This window comes from Papaver somniferum, unplaced genomic scaffold (genome assembly GCF_003573695.1).
Source record: "Papaver somniferum cultivar HN1 unplaced genomic scaffold, ASM357369v1 unplaced-scaffold_102, whole genome shotgun sequence".
In the NCBI taxonomy this organism is placed as follows: Eukaryota; Viridiplantae; Streptophyta; class Magnoliopsida; order Ranunculales; family Papaveraceae; genus Papaver; species Papaver somniferum.
In genome coordinates, this window is record NW_020619048.1 from 113,695 (window position 1) to 131,228 (window position 17,534).

At 43.5% G+C, this 17,534-nt stretch overlaps 1 protein-coding gene across 1 annotated transcript; it reads left to right on the top strand.

The window, feature by feature from the left end:
• The first annotated feature begins 213 nt into the window (after positions 1 to 213).
• LOC113327516 lies at positions 214 to 2,393 on the top strand. Its single transcript, XM_026574704.1, has 4 exons — positions 214 to 687; positions 847 to 1,016; positions 1,098 to 1,773; positions 1,872 to 2,393. Exons 1-4 carry the CDS (start codon positions 214 to 216, stop codon positions 2,391 to 2,393), a joined length of 1,842 nt encoding a protein of 613 aa, XP_026430489.1.
• The last annotated feature ends 15,141 nt before the right edge of the window (positions 2,394 to 17,534 follow it).

Consider the following 17,534-nt stretch of genomic DNA (forward strand, 5'->3'; position numbering starts at 1 on the left):
GTCCTTTTCTTACTATCTTGATCAATTACAGTAATAGAACTGATTGCTTTTGTCATTTATTTGTAGATGTCAGGACGTCGTATAAATCCTCCTTGTAAAGAATGGTTCACTGCACGTAAGGGTTCACCAAGGTTTATTGAAGGTGTTAAATCTTTCATTCAATTTACAGCTGACAGTCTTGGGGAAGATATAAATCAATTTCATTGTCCTTGCATGAAATGTCAGAATTATAATAGTCGTCCAAAAACTCTTGATGAAATACATGGGGATATTCTTGATCATGGGTTCGATGTGACATACCAAACGTGGATCCATCATGGTGAGAAACCTCGTGAGAATAATTCCACTGTTAGAGCTTCCGCGTTACCCGCTAATAATGTTGTGAGTGAAGCTTATTTTCCGAGAATGGTTGACTTGTTCTTAGACACACTAGGTCGCACTGAGCTTGGTAACCATGAAAATGGTGCTATTGATGAAGATGGTTCAAATGCTAATGTTGAAGATGGTTCTGGTGCTAATGTAGAAGGTGGTGCTGGTGCTAGTGTTGAAGATGGTGTCGATGCCGATTTCAGAAATAGGATGTTGGATGCATTACAACCCCTGTATCCAGATTGTGGTGGTGAACATACAAAACTGTCGACAGTGATTGAGCTGCTTAGTTTGAAAGCAAGGTATCAGTGTTCCAATGTTTTTTTTACAGAATTATTAAAATTTATGAAAACTATTTTACCGGAAGGGAACACGTTACCATCTACATGTGCTAAAGCTAAGGGTATGCTCAAGCCATTTAACTTGCCGGTCGATATTATCCATGCTTGCTCTAATGATTGCATACTTTATTGAAAGGAGTATGCTGATTATGAAGAGTGTCCTAAATGTCATGCAAGTAGATGTCAAGTACCTCCTGAAGGAAGTGATCCAAATGCTAGAAAAGTGCCAGTGAAGAAACTAAGGTTTTTCCCAATTACTGAAAGGTTACAGCGTTGGTATGGTACTCCATGGATTGCTGAGCAGATGTACTATCACTCTAATGTTGAAGAAAGTATTACACACATGCGACATCATGTGGATTCTTCTTCTTGGAAGTAAATTGATAGGAAGTGGCCTGAGTTTGCTGCTGAGAAACGTAATGTGCGTCTAGGACTAGCCACTGCTGGTTTTAATCCTTTTGGAATGATGACTACACACAGTACTTGGCCCGTAATGGTTTTTCCTTTTAACCTTCCCCCATCAGTATGCACGTCAAAAGATTTTACACTGTTAGCACTACTTATTCCTGGTCCAAGTGGTCCCAATGGCAACATTGATGTTTATTTGCAGCCCTTAATTGATGAGTTAATTGAGTTATGGTTAAAAGGAAACCTAACGTATGATGCGCACACAAAGACTTCCTTTACAATGAAAGCAATTTTAATGTGGTGTATACATGACTATCCGGCTTATGCGTATATGTCTGGTCTGCGAACATCTGGAAAATTTGGTTGTCCGGCATGTGGTGAAGATACTGAGGCTCTGAGGCTGAAATGGGGTAATAAGTTTGCATACATGGGTCATAGAAGATTTTTAAGAGATCGGTCTCACCCTTACAGACGTGAAACCGACAAGTTTAATGGATTTAAGGAAGATAGGGGTGCACCAATTCGTTTGAGTGGCGTTGAATTGTTTGATAGGACAGCAACAGCAAACAAGGAATTTGGGAAGATGGTAAAGCGGTCACTAGTTGATTCTCCGTATTCGAAGAGATCAATTCTATACAATCTGCCATATTGGAAGGTAAGTGAATATGTGGTTATTTTCCGGAATTTGCTAACTTTAATCATTATGTTCTTGTTATTTATAAGTTTTGCTAACTTAGTTAATCTTAACTTTAGTTTCTGCAACTTCGTCATAATGTGGATGTGATGCATGTAGAAAAGAAATTTGCAGAGAACATGTTTGGGACTTTCATGAACCACAAGGACAAGTCTAAGGATGGGGATCCAACGCGCAAGGATTTGGAACTGCTGAACTTAAAACCTGACTTGTGGTTGACGGAAACAAATGGTAAAGTAGAACGCCCCCCAGCTCCTTATTGCTTGCCTAAAAATGAAAGAGAACTAGTCTGTAAAACTTTTAGCAAACCGAAAGTTCCTATTGGTTATAGTGGAAACTGGAAAAAGAAAGTGGATATGAAAGAGTTACAATTTAAGTGTTTGAAGTCCCACGACTACCACATGCTTATGCAGGGTTTGATGCCAATTTTTATAATGTATTGTTTCAAAGATCATAAGCTTTTGCGTGAGGCAATACGTCAATTGTCATTGTTTTACAAAGTTCTTTGTTCTAAGGTTATTGATCGTGAAGCGCTTCGTCTAATGCACGAACGTGTTGTGGAGTCTTTATGTGTGTTTTAGATGTACTTCCCACCGGCTTTTTTTGTTACAATGACTCATCTTGTCGTACATTTGGCCGAAGAGGCACTAACATTGGGACCAGTTCAATTTAGGTGGATGTACCCTTTTGAGAGGTATACTTCTTTAATTGTTGATACTTTCAGTTTCTTTATTACTTTATGAACTTATATATACCTTACATATATATAATTGTGTTACTAATTGCACGTGCAGGATGATGAGAACCTACAAGGTTTATGGTCGGAACAAAAACTATATTGAAGGGTCAATAACTGCACAATATGAGGTCGATGAAGGAGCGCGCCATTGGATGGAGTTCATTCCTGATGGTAAGCAAAAGTATTATAAGTGTCATGGAAAGATAACATTGCACGGTGAGGTTTACGAAGGTCCAGAACCGCCTAATTCACAAGGAAAACCATACCAATTAACTTCCTTACAGCATCAACAAGTTCTTCTTTGGGTATTGAGACATTCAGAAGAAAATACTGAATGGGAAGAGTAAGTAGAATCCTTAACTTTGTCTCTGAAAAATTTCTTTACACCATTTTGACCATATAATTTGTATAGTGTGAAGTAACCCTGTCATGTATAATTGTCTTTATTGTTTCACAGGAAATACAAGGCATACAGTAATACTTTTAACCGAAGATCAAGGAGCAAGCGTCAGGATTACATTCCCTGGTTAAGAGATCAACTTCTAGGCACTCCCATGACAGATTTTCATAGGCTCGTACTTGGCCCTTCCTTCAAGACAGTTTCCTATAGAGCGTATTCGGTGAATGGTTATCTGTTTTATACAGCAGAGGCAGAGCAATATATGACTATACAAAATAGTGAAGTGACCATGGATGCCTTCACCAGCTTCAGAGCAAGCGCCAAAGATACCAACTTGGTGGGAGATGATACTTCTTACTTTGGCATTGTGAAAAAGATACTTGAACTCGATTATGAAGATTTCACAGAAGTTGTATTTCTCTGTGATTGGGTCCGGGTCGAAGACAAAACAACTGGATCATATGTGGATGCAGAGACAAACTCGAGGTTCGTCAACTTCTAAATGTTTAAGAGAAGCTCTAAAGAAGTTGACGAACCCTTAATCCATGCTTCTCAAGCTTCCTAAGTCTTTTATTGCGCTGATGAGACTAGAAAGAATTGGCATCTTGTATTAGAATCTCCCAAGAGATCCGGCCTAAAGGTGAATGCTTATGAAGATCCGTATGTGTTTGTTGCATCCATGAATCAACCTTCTTTCTTCAACATCTTTAGATGACGACGAGTATTGGATGGAGATTAGGTAATATCTCTCGACTGAATGCTTGCAGCACTTATACTTGTTTATATGATTTCATTCTGCTACCTTGATTAAAGTTATTTTTTGAGTCTGTGTATACTTGTTCCAACAAAGAAAAGAAAGATGTCCATGTAGTTTCTTACTTTCTGGTCCTTTAACTGGTAATTAACATTTTCATTCATTTATTTCATTATTTGTGAAAGCTTTACATCTTCTATTACTTTGGTCAGTGACCTTCAGATCTGCTGTTGTATAACTTAGTTGCACTTGTTTTTGCAGAGTGAAGGTGGTGCAGCTGTCTGGGTTCCTGCACCAGGGAGAGAGATTTCTGGAATACGGGTTGGTTCTTTCTACAACCTGCCTCAGGGACAACACATAGCATTTACTCCATCTCAAACTGGGCATCCAGCCTTTGCTGGGATATATCACCCAACACGGACAATGGGAGGAGCACATGTTCACCCTCTGCTTCAGCAGTCTCAAACCATGGATGGAGCTGTTGAAATGGTAGGACCTCCTGCAGGTGTTTATCAGCAGCAGCCTAAATGCACACAGGTGAATTGGACCAATACTTACTGAAATAGAAAGAAGTTTCTTTATATTTTTTGGAGTTCAGAATGCTCAAGTATAATTATAACTTAGAATGGTGTGAATTCAGTACCCATGTAAAACTTTTCGTGGTTTTTGACCTAACTATTAACTCGATTAATATAAACCGAGTTACTGTTGTAAACATATTTTGAATTTGGATTGAATGGTGAATGTTTCAAATGAGCATCTATTAAAGTTCAGTTTAGTGAATTTCAAATTTTATGCCAGTCAGAAATGTGAATCAGATTTTATAAATTGTAATAAATTTCAAATTTCAGGCCAGTCAGATGAAAGCCTAGTCAGACTGGGATTCATACGAATCAGACTTTTAAAAATTATCCATCCCATATAAACTACTTCTGGAAACAGGCGATTAAATTTTATATTTTCTAATTTAAAACTTTAGAAACCACTGTTAATGCCAGTGTTATCAATTGACTGTCAGCAAAAGTAGTATTTTTAAAGATATCAACTTCTGTGAGACACTGTCGTTTTGGAAAAAACCACTAATATATTACAACTGATGATCACAGTCGTTTTTGATGATATTACCTCTTGTATTGCCAGTGGTTTAACTTGCATTTTACACTAGTGTAACACATATTTTGAGCAGCCGCCTTGTTCGTCTTCTTTAGATTTTAGAAATTTTTGTCTAAGAAATTTCTTCTTCAGTAATGGATGATCCTCGGAGAACATCGTTATTATTTCTCACTGATCTTACAACTACTACTTTGATCATCATTCCTCTGAAACTGCCATCCACCTATGCCGCTCTTCATTAACATAAATTGTTCCCACACTGCAGTGTAAACCTAACTCTTTAGTTAGGTTGTTGTGAACACTCAAATCACGAAGAATGCTCACAACCAGTCATCGTAATATAGAGTGATTTGTGATGATGATGTCTGAGTGTTGATTCCTCGGCTCAAAACCTTTGGGTTTATCACAGCCTCGTCTAACAACTCCGTGCGGGGCGTTTTCACACGGGATATAGGTAAAAACAAAGAAAACAATGCATATAAATAAAGATCCATGGGGTTAGGCAAATATAATGTGCTGAAATGTAAACAAGACCGAGGTTTACGTGGTTCAGCACTAAGGCCTACATCCACGGGATATGTTGTTTCACTATCTTCCTCACGGTTACAAGAGTAGTCGAATGACTTTGGTTTACATATCTTTTTTATTCTAAAAGATTTACTTACACTCAAAGTCTCTCTCTCCTTTTTTTTCTGATTTTTTGATCCCCCTTCCTCTTGGTGGAGAAGGGGTATTTATAAGGTTAGAATGTGGGACCCATCTCTGAAGGCCGTTGGAACCTTATCTTCTTGTGTTCTTGCGTCTATCACGCAGAGGTCTGCGTTTGCCCCTTGATCCCGCAGATACATCCTCGCTCGTTCCACAGGTTGATCGACACGTACACTGCTCAGAGTGTTTAATGCGGGTAGTTGAGAGGTCTGCTCGTGTCAGACAAGTGTCTTCTGCCCCTGTCACGTCCGTGTCAGCTAACTTTCTCTCCACCGTTGATCTTAGCTTCTTTTGGGGAAGAGATAAAGTAACTCCTCGGTGTTTATTCGGTGTTTCGCAGCGCATCATGTTTTGATGTCTTGGCCTGCATGCTTTCCACGTATCTTTTTATATACACGTGTCTGATAGTGAGATATATGTGTACACAATTTGCCCCTTTTCTTCGGGCTTGAATGTCTAATGGGTGCCTTGAAGAAAAACCATTGTCGCATATTCTTCTCACTCCTAATAACTTCTCCTAGATACTCGGGCACGTCTTTTATTCGTGCATTAACTGCTTATGTAACGAGCACGTTTCCCATTCCTCCATTAATTTCCTTCTCTTTCTTTCGGGTATATTAAGGAGAGAAAGAAAATTAATTTCATTCTTCCTAAACATTCTCTCAGTTTTCATTCTTTGTTTTTCAGCCCTTAAATTCTCTGTCAGTCTTCATTGTACCTGTGACCTTAAATTCTCTCCACCTTAGCATTAATCACGCCTTCTTCCACTGTTTGTTTCTTTTGCTGCTGTTTTTGCTGGTAAGTTTTTCTTTTCTTTGTTTCCACTGTTTTACGCTGTGTTGATTTGTAAATTCTCTGCTACTGTTGTTCCTTGTTTGTGATGAAGAACTTCTTTTAATGCTTGCATACTTGTTTTCCCCTGTTCTTCATCTTAAATCAAGGAGGCCACTGTTTTGCTTGTATTTGAGTTTTTCAGGGTGTGAATTTTATGGAATTTTGAGCATGTATACTAATTTTAGGGTTTCTGCGTTATCGTGTGTGGATTGCTATTGATATGGTTTTTTGATATTTGGTAATGCTTTTGAATTTGTGTGTAACTTGTTCATGATTTTAATCTTTTCGCATCCATGTCTGACCGTCTGCGGCTTCCTTATCAGACTCCTGGTTCTGGCCTATCGAGATCTCCTCCGCGTAGAGAGTCTCAAGACTCGTCGAAGTCGAGTTTCGTCTGGAGCGAAGGCCTCGTCTTCTAGGGAAGAGATTCCTTCGACAAATTCTTCTGGGTCTCGAAGAGTCTTCGATCGCGCAGCGTCTCGTCCTCGTGATGATATTAGGAGTATGCAGGCTCCGCCTCGTGTTGTTGCTTTTGATGTTCCTCCTCTACGTTCTGTAGTGCCCGAGCATCATCTGTCGTCCCCTCCAACTTTTAAAGGGAAGAATACGAAGGGTGTAGTTCCGAGGGCTGAATCTTCAAAGAATCCTCCTGTGAAGAGAAAAGCTTCCGAAGCGTTCATTAGTTCATCCGGCCCCGCCGAGGAGGATGAGGCTGCCCCCTTGATACGCAGTGTTTCGGTTAGTAAGAAAAAAGTAACCTTCAAGCATATTGATCTCGAAATATTCAAGGAAAAGCATGAGCTTCAAGCCTTCGAGGTTCGTTTCTATGCCCCTGAGGATGATATTACTTATGAGCTTATCTCAAAGTATGAGTTCGATGAATTTCATTTGTTGACGACGGTTGGAGCGTCCGAAGCTGGTCTTATGCTGCCGTTATACAAATCAGGTGATTCCTTCTACTATGACGTGCTTGCTAGTCGTGAAGGCTCTTCCACCAATACTCACAGCCGTTCTGTATCCCAACTATCGGGGAATTATCTCCGCGCCCTGAAGGAGTGCTATCTGCGGAGTAAGGCGGAGACGTCAATGACTTGCTACGTTCCCGATCCCACGGAGAAGGAATGGTATACTCCTGAGAATTTCAATAACTCCTTCGGTGATTACGTCAATAGTAGGAACCGCAAGCCGTGGAGTGTCAGCCTTCGGAATCTCGCTGCTCCTCGGGGCGAGATTCGTCTGTTAAATGAGGTCAGCGATGCCAAGCTGAAGTATGTTTCTGGCACGGAGGGGTCTAGTCATCGAAAACTTTTCCCAGCGCGCGAGAGGATCAAGCGCGACCATGACTACGAGTGGCACGCTACCGTTATCGAAATAGTTGGTCCATGGGCTTACGGTTGGATTCCTGGTCCCCGCGGTTGGCGGCCTACCGAGAGTAGCAAGCCACGCGAGTCTCCTCCTGCTCGTTATGGGGATTTCTGTCCCTGGCGTTTGAACTTTGCGGGTATGAATTTTCCTTATGCCCTTGACGTCGTAGAGGGAGACGAGGAGGAAGGTTCTGGTGCTATACTTCCACCAAAGAGTACCTCAACTGCTCAGGTACGCGGATTCTAGCTGCGCTTCTCCTTTTTTAGAAATTCAACTGTTCGGGAAAAATAATTCTTTTTGTGGTGTGTTGGTTTTCAGGTGTTGAAGAAGAAAAAGATTAATCCGAAGCAGTCTTCTACCATTGTGATGGGCGAGGCTGAGGCCCATGAAGAAGTTACTAGTCCAGTGAACGAAGGGTTTTCTGAGGATGAGGAGATTACAGATGGGGAGGAACGTACTGGTACTTCCCCTATCAATGTCGAAGAAGAGGTCTTCGTGGGTCATGATGGTGATGAAGGGAGAAACAAAGCCGTGGTGGTTGATGACGGTGTTATGGGTGACATTTCTGCCCCTGCTGGTGATGTCGCGGATACCCTTCCCACCTCTCAAGAATTTTCTTTTGATCGGATGTACTCCACAGGGGAGTTGTTTGACGATGTCCTCGATTTTCCTGAGGACTTCTCTTTACTTTCCCCCAATGATAATTGGGATGTTCTCGGTGGTGATGGTAATGGAGACGCTACTGTTGAAGATGGTGGCGCGGGGAGCATGTTGCGCATGTAGGTGCTGACATTTGTGCTGAAGGGGCCGTGTCAGAGAAGGGGAAGTCGATCATTGATGCGCCTGCTGGTGATCTTCCACAGTCGCCGACGTCTGAGGGTGAGGACGCCATAATGGATTGGTTCAAGGAAAAGAATCTTCTATTTGTCCCTCATCCCGCCCCTGTTGTTGCTGGGGAAAAGGAATCTACTGCGTATACCCGTCGCATGATGGAATGTCTTCCAAGGCGCGGGTGTCTGAAGCCTGGGGAAAAAATTTGAGTGTTCCCGAAGCTACCCTTGTGTCGAAGCCTCCTACTTCCGTTGCAGATATGATGGCCATAGTCGACGGGTATCAATATGGCTTTCCGCAGCAGCGTGTCTTGGAGGTAAATTTTCGTACATACTTCTTCGTGACGATCGAATTCTTCGGTGAAATAATGTTTGTCGTCTTGATGTGTAGATGATGAGGAGTGAGCATTGTAACCACGTGTTGTATCAGTTCTTCAAAGCGAAATCTCTGAAGCTCGAGGCTAAGCTTCGTCACAGAGAAAAGGAATTATCTGCGGCTGAGGTGGAAATAGAAGAGCTGAAGAAAAGCCTCAAGGAGAAAGAAAAGCTGGGTGAAGCAGAGGCCGGTCTTCGTTCAGAGCGTGTTGTTATTCGCGCTGAGTTAGAGCAAACTCGCGGCCAAGTTTCAGCTTTCACAGGTTTGGTTCTTTTTCCCTCGCAGTGTGTCGTCATTCCTCTATTTCTTAGTTGTTCTGTCTGAGTCTCCCCACCCTATCTCCAGTGGGTGGCTTCCCCGAGCTGATATGGCTTTGAAACGAAAGAGCACGGCAAAAATCTCGTATTAAAGATCTTGTTGAGAAAATTAAGAATGAAGCCAAGAAATGGGATGCTCGGGCTGAGGTATGGCGCGCAAGGCATGTTCATATGGTCGACATGCAAAATCTGTACAACCATGATCGTGCTTTATTTAATGGCATACTGCTGTGGACACGTGATAGTCTGCGGGAATCCCGTGAGCGTACTTACTTGCTGGAGTCTAGGATTCAGCTGCTGGAAGAAGAATTACAGAAGGCTCGATCCATTCCTCTTCCAGGAGTTAAGGATAGTATGATCTGTCTTGTCAGAGAAAGAGATGATGCCCGTGCCGAAGTCTGCGCTCTCAGCAATGCTCTTGCCGCGTCCCGTGCCGACGTAGCTCGTCAGGCTGAGTCTGAGAGGAATCTTGAAGTGTGTATGTACAGACTTAGCAAAGGGGTATCAGAGATAAATAAAGAGGTCGACCACCTTCGTCACATGGATTCGATGAAGCAGGTAGAATTAGATGCCTGTGAATTTACTCTCACCAACCTTCAACTAGACTATAAGAAATTATCCGCGGAATATGAACATCTTGATGAAGCGCGAGATGCGGTTGTTAATGAGTATGAAGAGGCTTCGGCTTGTGTCGAAGGTATAACCCTATTTCATCGAGTGTGACTATGTTTTTTCTGCGCTAACTCCGTGGTGTTGTCTTTTTCAGAGCTCGAGGGACACCTTCGCGTCACAAATGAAAAACTTGAAAAGGCTCAATCTTCCTTAGCGCAGCAGGAAGAACAGACCAATCATTTCAAGAATTTAGCGGCAACCCGCGAGGAGGCCGTTGGTGCTGCTTCTAGAGAAGTGAATCGGCTATCTTCGTTATTATCCCAAGCCCAACAGTGGACAACAGTTATTAAGCACAAGGCTCGTTGTCAATTGGCTGAGGAGACGAACAAGATGCTGGAGAGGATAGAACTTGGCCTAAAGAACGAGCATGGTCTCGTGAAGAACTATCCTCGTCGTCCCGTTCCTTCTGCCTTGCCTGGATCCTCGGGACCCTCTTCTGGTGGGAGCGTCCCTTCAAGTCTTCGGAACAATCCTGTCGATGGGGTGGCATCATCTAGGTAGAGACCGCAGCATTTTGTAGAGACCGCGGCATCATTATCCTTCCCTTTTTGTAATCATGTAACAAGAATATTTTTTGCTAATATCATGTAAAAGGAATATTTTTTGATGTGTATCCTTCCTTGAATTGGCCTTTCACTTTTTGTAATCATCCTTTATGAAATGGATCCTTTTCTTGATATACCTGCAATGTTGGTTTGTTTTTATTTTAAGCATTTGTGAAAAAAACAAAACAAAGTTTTTTAAGTGTTTGGGTGCGATATTGAAGGAAGGTACCTTCGTGATCGTCTTGAGACCTGTCACCCCGCTGGAGAATCCTGGGCCAGAGGATTCCCAGACGGTGGGGGCCGAGGAAACGTTCTAGGATATGGGGTTAAAATATTTACATACCCATTCCGTCGACCCGTTGCCTTAAGATTGGTTGGGTATCTCTTTCTGCTGGGTGCCTTCCCCCTGGTCTTACACTTATGGATACTGATGGGGGAGCCCTGAGAGAATGTAGATTAACTACTTTCCCCAATATTGTCGATAGTTTCCGTTGACTTGATAATTTGAAATCTTGTTTGATTGATAGTTTGAGGCCTGCAATTCCTCTTCCAGAGATAGAAACATGTGGAGCGGTCAGGCTCCCTTCTTCTTCTGGTACACTCCAAACAGATTCAAGTCTGCGTTGCTCCTATGGGAAGTATGGTTTGAGCCACTTAGCATTCCAAGGATGTCGGAGGACCTCGCCTTTTAGATTACGAAGGTAGTAGGAACCGTTACCCGCAACGTCGTGTATTATAAAAGGTTCTCCCCACGTAGGTGCTAATTTTCCCCATTTCTTTTCTTGCTGATACCGTGGGATTGTTCTCAACACATACTGCCCCTCTACAAAATTCCGAAGCTTTACCTTTTTGTTGTACTCCCTTGCTAGTCTTCGTTGATAATTTTCCATCTTTTGTAATGTTGCTTCCCTTCTTCCTTCCAAGTCGTCCAACCTTTCTAACATCATATCTGTTGTGAGGTTTTTCTCCCAAGCTTCGGTCTTCGTGGTTGGCATGAGGATTTCCGTAGGGATGACTGCTTCAGCTCCATAAGTTAGAAGAAACGGGGATTCCCCGGTGGCGGATCTTCGTGTTGTCCTGTATGCCCATAACACATTGTGCAGTTGTTCGCACCATCTTCCCTTATGCTCGTCTAATTGTTTTTTGAGTATAAGGGCGAGGGTCTTGTTGGTAGCTTCCGCTTGTCCGTTGCTTTGAGGGTATATGGGGGTGGACTTGTTCTTTCTTATTTTGAAAGTATCGAAGAGCATGTCTATATTTTTCCCCTGTAATTGCTTGCCATTATCAGACACAATTTCAGCGGGTATACCGAATCTGCAAATGATGTTCTGGAATATGAAAGTAAACACATCCGCGTCTCTGATCCTGGCCAAGGCCTTAGCCTCCACCCATTTACTGAAGTAGTCCGTGGCTACTATCAAAAATCGTCTTTTCCCTGATCCTTCGACGAAAGGCCCGACGATGTCTACGCCCCATTTTGCAAATGGCCATGGGCTATCGACGGAGTTTAACATCGTTGCTGGCGCGTGGATCTTTTTGGCGAAGCGCTGACATTCTTCACACCGTCGGGACATTCTCGCAGCATCTTGTATCATTGTCGGCCAGTAATATCCTTGCGTTTTTGCTTTGTCAGCTAGTGATCTCATGCCGCTATGATTCCCTGCGTCACCATAATGGATGTCGTTTAGGATTCGATGCCCCTCTTTCCGAGACAGGCAACGTAGTAACGGTCCGAGGAAGGATTTTTTGTACAGTACCCCATCCCGAAGATCATATCTTCCTGCTTTGGAGAGTATTTTCCTAGCTTGTTTATGATCCGTAGGTAAGCTTCCCTTTTCGAGAAATGCATGGATCATTACTCTCCAATCATCTTCGTTGCTGAAGTCTTCGTCTTGATTTGCTCTTGACAGGATATCTTCTTCGTCAAAATCGTTGTGGATGTCTTCTCCTATCTGGTCTTCGATATTTTCTTCTACTGTATCTTGATTGGTAGCGAATGAGAATTGGGATGCAATCGAAGGATCGTATACCCTTCCTATTTTAATAGCTTCGACATTTTTATCCTTCAGTATGGATGATATATATGCTAGGGCATCCGCGTGCCTGAGGTCCCTTCTGCATAAGTGTCGGAACCTGATGTTCGGGATTTGCGATGCCAATGTTTGGACCAAGGCCATGTAAGCTGAGAGGGTGTCATCGTACACATTATACTCGAGCCCTATTTGTCGTATGACAAGCTGTGAATCACTTGTCATCCTTACATCGGTTACCCCCATCTCTATTATTATACGGAGGGCATGTACGACAGCCTCGTATTCGACGATGTTGTTGGTGTGTTCTTTGAATTCTAACCTGAGTGCCTGTATAATCCTTTCTCCGGTTGGGGTGGTGATGACAATGCCTATTCCTGCTCCTTCCTTATTTTTGGATCTGTCGACGAAGACTTCCCATTGTCTTTGACTCCCGGGTTCGAGGATATCCATTGGATCCTTATTTTCTTCCTCGGCTTCTGGCATTCCCTTAATCTCTTCGTCGTTGTAAAGGGGGAGGTCTGCCAAGAAATCCCCAGAACTTGGGACTTTCTAGAATGTTGAATCTCGTGAATGATGTTGAATTGGTCCAGATGGGTGTTCCATTTGGCTATTCGCCCCTTTTCCCGTTCTTTTGAGGACTGCCTCCAATGGTGCTTTGCATGGGACTCTGACGAATGAGTTAGGAAGTATGTCTCAGCTTTTGAGTAGCCCATACCAATGCGAGGATAGCTGTTCGATCTTTGTATAGTTCCTTTCCGCAGAATTGAGGGTCTTGCTGACGTATATATAGGTTTCTATCTTCGTGTTGGTTTTGACCAACACTGCGCTGACTGCTCTTCTCTTTCTGCTATGTATAATGCCAAAACCTCATCCGGATCTGGCTTCTGCAGGATCGGAATTGAAGCTAAATGTTCTTTGATTTTTTGGAATGCTTCCTCGCATTCGACAGTCCATTCGAACTTGCTCCCTTTTTTGAGAATGTTGAAGAAATGTTTGCATTTGTCCGAGGATCGGGCAATAAATCTGCCCAACTGTTGGATCCATTGAGTTTTTGTACTTCTTTCAAATTCTTCGGGGACGGCATTTCTACTATGGCCTGAATCTTGGCTGGATCTACCTCAATGCCCCTTTTTGTTACCAGATACCCGAGGAATTTCCCCGAGGTGACCCGAAAGTACATTTCTCTGGATTCACTTTCATGTGATTTTCTCATTGCTTCGAAGATATTTCTCAGATCCTGGTGGTGATCTTTGCGCAGCTTACTTTTGACGAGCATGTCGTCAACGTAGACTTCTAAGGTTCCTCCAATCCATGGCTTGAAGATAGCATCGACCATTCTTTGGTATGTTGCCCCTGCGTTTCGAAGTCCGAAGGGCATTCTAGTGTAGCAATAAAGGCCATGTGGGGTGTAGAACGCTGTGTGTGGCTGATCTTCTTCTGCAGGGCTACTTGGTTGTAGCCAGAATGTCCATCCATGAATGACAGTTCTTCATATCCTTCTACTGCTTCTCACCACTGATCTATGCTTGGCAGGGGATAGCTGTCCTTTGGACATGCCTTGTTGAGATTAGTAAAATCGATGCATATTCTAACCCCTCCATTTTTCTTAGGAACAATGACCATGTTGGAGATCCAGGTAGGGTACTTGACTTCCTTGATAAATCCTGCGTCTAGTAGTTTCCGAAGTTCTGTTTCTACTGCCTCGTGATACTCTGGAGCTACTTTCGTATTTTCTGCCTGAACGGGGGCGTGCCCGGTTTGATGCGTAGCTCGTGTTGGATTACTTTCGGGTCAATCCCCGGCATATCTCCTAGCTTCCAGGCGAACACATCCGCGTATTCCTTAAGTAATTTGGTTAAAGAATCTTCCTCTCTTCGTCCATTATGGTCCCTATTTTGATCATCTTCGGGCTTTCTTCCGTTCCTATGTTGATTTCTTTTACGGCTCCACTGGTGTGAACACAGGCTTCGGGTTTCCGAGGACTGGGACGTTCTTTAATTGCTATTTAGCGTGTTTCTGTCCTTCGCTGGTTGTTGAAGTACTTGTCTCTGTGCTTAGGACATTATCATCTTTCGTCAAGCCTTCCCTGTAGTTTCCTTGAGAACAGGTCTATGGCCTTCTCTTTCGCGGTTTCTTTATTTTTTACCTTCGGATTTTCGCTGCTCTTCTTGCTCGTTGTTGATACGATCCTGAGTGGCCTGGCACTCTCTCGTGTGACCCGATCTCCCTTGATTTCCATTACTCCCTCAGGTGTTGGGAATCTGAGATATTGGTGGTACGTTGCCGCAACTCCTTTGAGTTTATGTAACCATTTTCGTCCAATAATAGCGTTGTAGGGATGGGGTCGACCACACTGAATCGGGTTTCTAATTCATGGGCCCTGCGTTAACCTGCAACACATGTCTCCCAAGGGCTTCGTGGGTGCCCATTGAATCCGTAGATGGTGTAATAAGAGGTCATTAACTGTTCATCATGGAGTTTCATCCGTTTGAATGCATCGTAAATAGGACGTTTACGAGCTTCCCCCGTCTATTAGGATCTTTTTGAGGTTACATCCAGCTACTGGTAGTGTTAGGACCAAGGGATCGTTATGGTCTTCCATATCTTCTTCGATATCTTCGGCATCGAAGATAATAGGAGATTCCATCCATCTTCGTGCTCGTCCACCTCTACCCATCGACCTTATACAATTCAGCGGTCTTCGAATTGCTTCCGTAACCTCTTTCCTATCTGTGCTAAGTGAGGGCCCTGCGGCTTCAGAATACGAGATGGTGTTGATTGTGCGGTTCCTTCCGGAAGTTGGACTGGTTTGGTTCGTTTGGATCTATCCTTAATATCCTTTCGTACGTAATGTTTGAGCTCTCCCGCATCAATTAATTTTTGGATCATTATTTTAAGGTTCTTACATTTTTCGGTCTGGTGTCCATTGAAACAATGATATTCACAGTAATCTTTAGACTTCTCGGTTCTCGGGGGCTGCTTTCCCTTAGACCATGGCCATTCCAGGTTTTCCCTTCCTTTGATCTCTCGTAGGATACGAGCATAGCTAGCGTTGAGTTTCGTGTAAACTTGATCTTCGAATTTTCGGTCACCTGTTTCCGCTCATCCCTTCGTTCCTTCCTATCTTCGTGAGACCTCTCCACTGAGCAACTCCTTTTGGCTCCGTGGGTTTGTTCTGCTGAATTGGTGCGGTGAGATCTCTGCGGATATGCCCTCGGGTTTTCCCGTTGAATTTCTTCAAGTCGAGCGTGCTTTTCAATAATTATTCGAAGATCTCCCTCTGTTTTAGGTACGCTTCCATGAATTTCAACAAATAGCGGACTCATTCGTCTAATCCCCCATTTTGTAGCAATTGATGCTTACCACTGGGTCCACGCTTCCTATGGCTTGGCAGATCTTGTGCCATATGTTAGTGTATTCCCTCGTGGTTTCCTTGTAGCCAATCGCTAGTGAAAAGAGCTTATCCATTCCGGTGTTTACAGTCTTGTTGTACATGTATGTTCTTAAGAATTTTTCTGCGAGTTGGTCGTATGAGTGGATGGAGTCTGGCGGCAGATTATCAAACCAGGACAATGCCGATCCTTTCAGGCTTGATGGGAAGTATCTGCAGAGTACGGCGTCGTTTTGACCCCATCTAGCTAAGACACGGTTATAATACCGAATATGCGCAGCAGGGTCGCTGGATCCATCATAGCATTCGAACGTTGGGACAGGGCACTTCAGCGGAATAGGGGTGTTGGCCAGGCGATGAGTTAAGGGCGTGGAGTTAGCTTCTCTCATGACCTCTTCTAACCTTCCCCCGCCTTGTCTACTTTTTAATTGTCTGATCTCGGCCATCATTTCACCTCGTAGCTCTTCCATCGCGCGGTGGTGCCCTATGTCCTTCTGCTCGTTATAGTCTGATTCTCTGTCGTCATAATCCGGGTCGGTTACGCTACTTCCCCTAGTCGCGTCTCCATTAGCCGCTATGACGACTCTTCGGTCTCGATTTGGCTCTGGAGCTTTGGAATTTGCTTCATCATGTTGTTGGCTGGTCTTCGTTCTTAGGGCAATCCGATCCTTTAAATCTTGATTCTCTCTGGCCAGCAGAGCTACAGCATCCGCGTAAACCTGCTGGCTCTTCTTCAATTCTTCAAGATCAGCCATCAATCGATGTGATTGGTTTGACCCCTGATTGGGAGTCCCTGCTCGTGCCCCTACGGCCATGGTGCCGCCTTCCTCTACGGTCTGTATTAAAGGTGGCCGAGGTTCAGCTTCGGTTGCAGGCATTTCCAAATCGGGGTGTGTGCCCCTCTCCGGCATGGTTTGATTTTGATCTTTTGTTGATGGCATTCCCAAAGTTGGAAGGTGTGCGGGCTGGTACGTTCTGGATTCATCCACCCTTTATCTTGGTTGATGAAATTGATTCGTAATACCGGTTTTGATAGCCTCTACAGCCTTCGGGACTACCGCAGCCGCACCGTACTTTGTCGCTGCTGCTCTGAGGGCCGCGGCTGCAACTGAGTTAGCGTTCATAGGTGAAGTGATTTCCGCTGTATCTTGCCTTTGACTGGCCATTTTAACTTTGTCTCCTTTCTTCTTGCTTCGGGTGATGACCGGGGTTGTTCTGGGTGTTTCCTTTGACAAAGCTTTGGATTTTCCTGCTTCCTGCGTCTTTTCCATCACAGGTTCTTTTGTCAAAAATGAAATCTCGCGGAAGCTCGCCTTTTTTACCCACAATCCGTTCTTTCTGCACAAGGGAATTTCAAACAGCGGAAAACGGGAATATCCGTGTGAGTCAGGTTAGTTGGCGAAATATCTCATTCCCGGAGAGGGTTAATACATGCGAGTTACAATACTCGGGTTAAAATCCTATTAAAAGAGATCTTTTGACAAAAACTACGAAAATCCGCCTGAGAGACAAGTTTGCACGGGATCTAAGAAAAACATAAATCCGTGGATCAAAACAACAAGTCTTATCAGTAAATGAAAGTATTGCCAGAGCCAACAAAGATAATAGGTGCGTTTTGGAATACAATAAAGTTAACAAATGATCT

What these genes read in the sequence shown, in the direction of transcription:
- LOC113327516 (XM_026574704.1), top strand. Translation starts at nt 214, where the DNA reads ATGAAATGTCAGAATTATAATAGTCGTCCAAAAACTCTTGATGAAATA. An exon ending in CCATGGATTGCTGAGCAGAT is followed by an intron (nt 1,017 to 1,097) that starts GTACTATCACTC and finishes GTAAATTGATAG; the next exon opens with GAAGTGGCCTGAGTTTGCTG. An exon ending in ACAATCTGCCATATTGGAAG is followed by an intron (nt 1,774 to 1,871) that starts GTAAGTGAATAT and finishes TCTTAACTTTAG; the next exon opens with TTTCTGCAACTTCGTCATAA.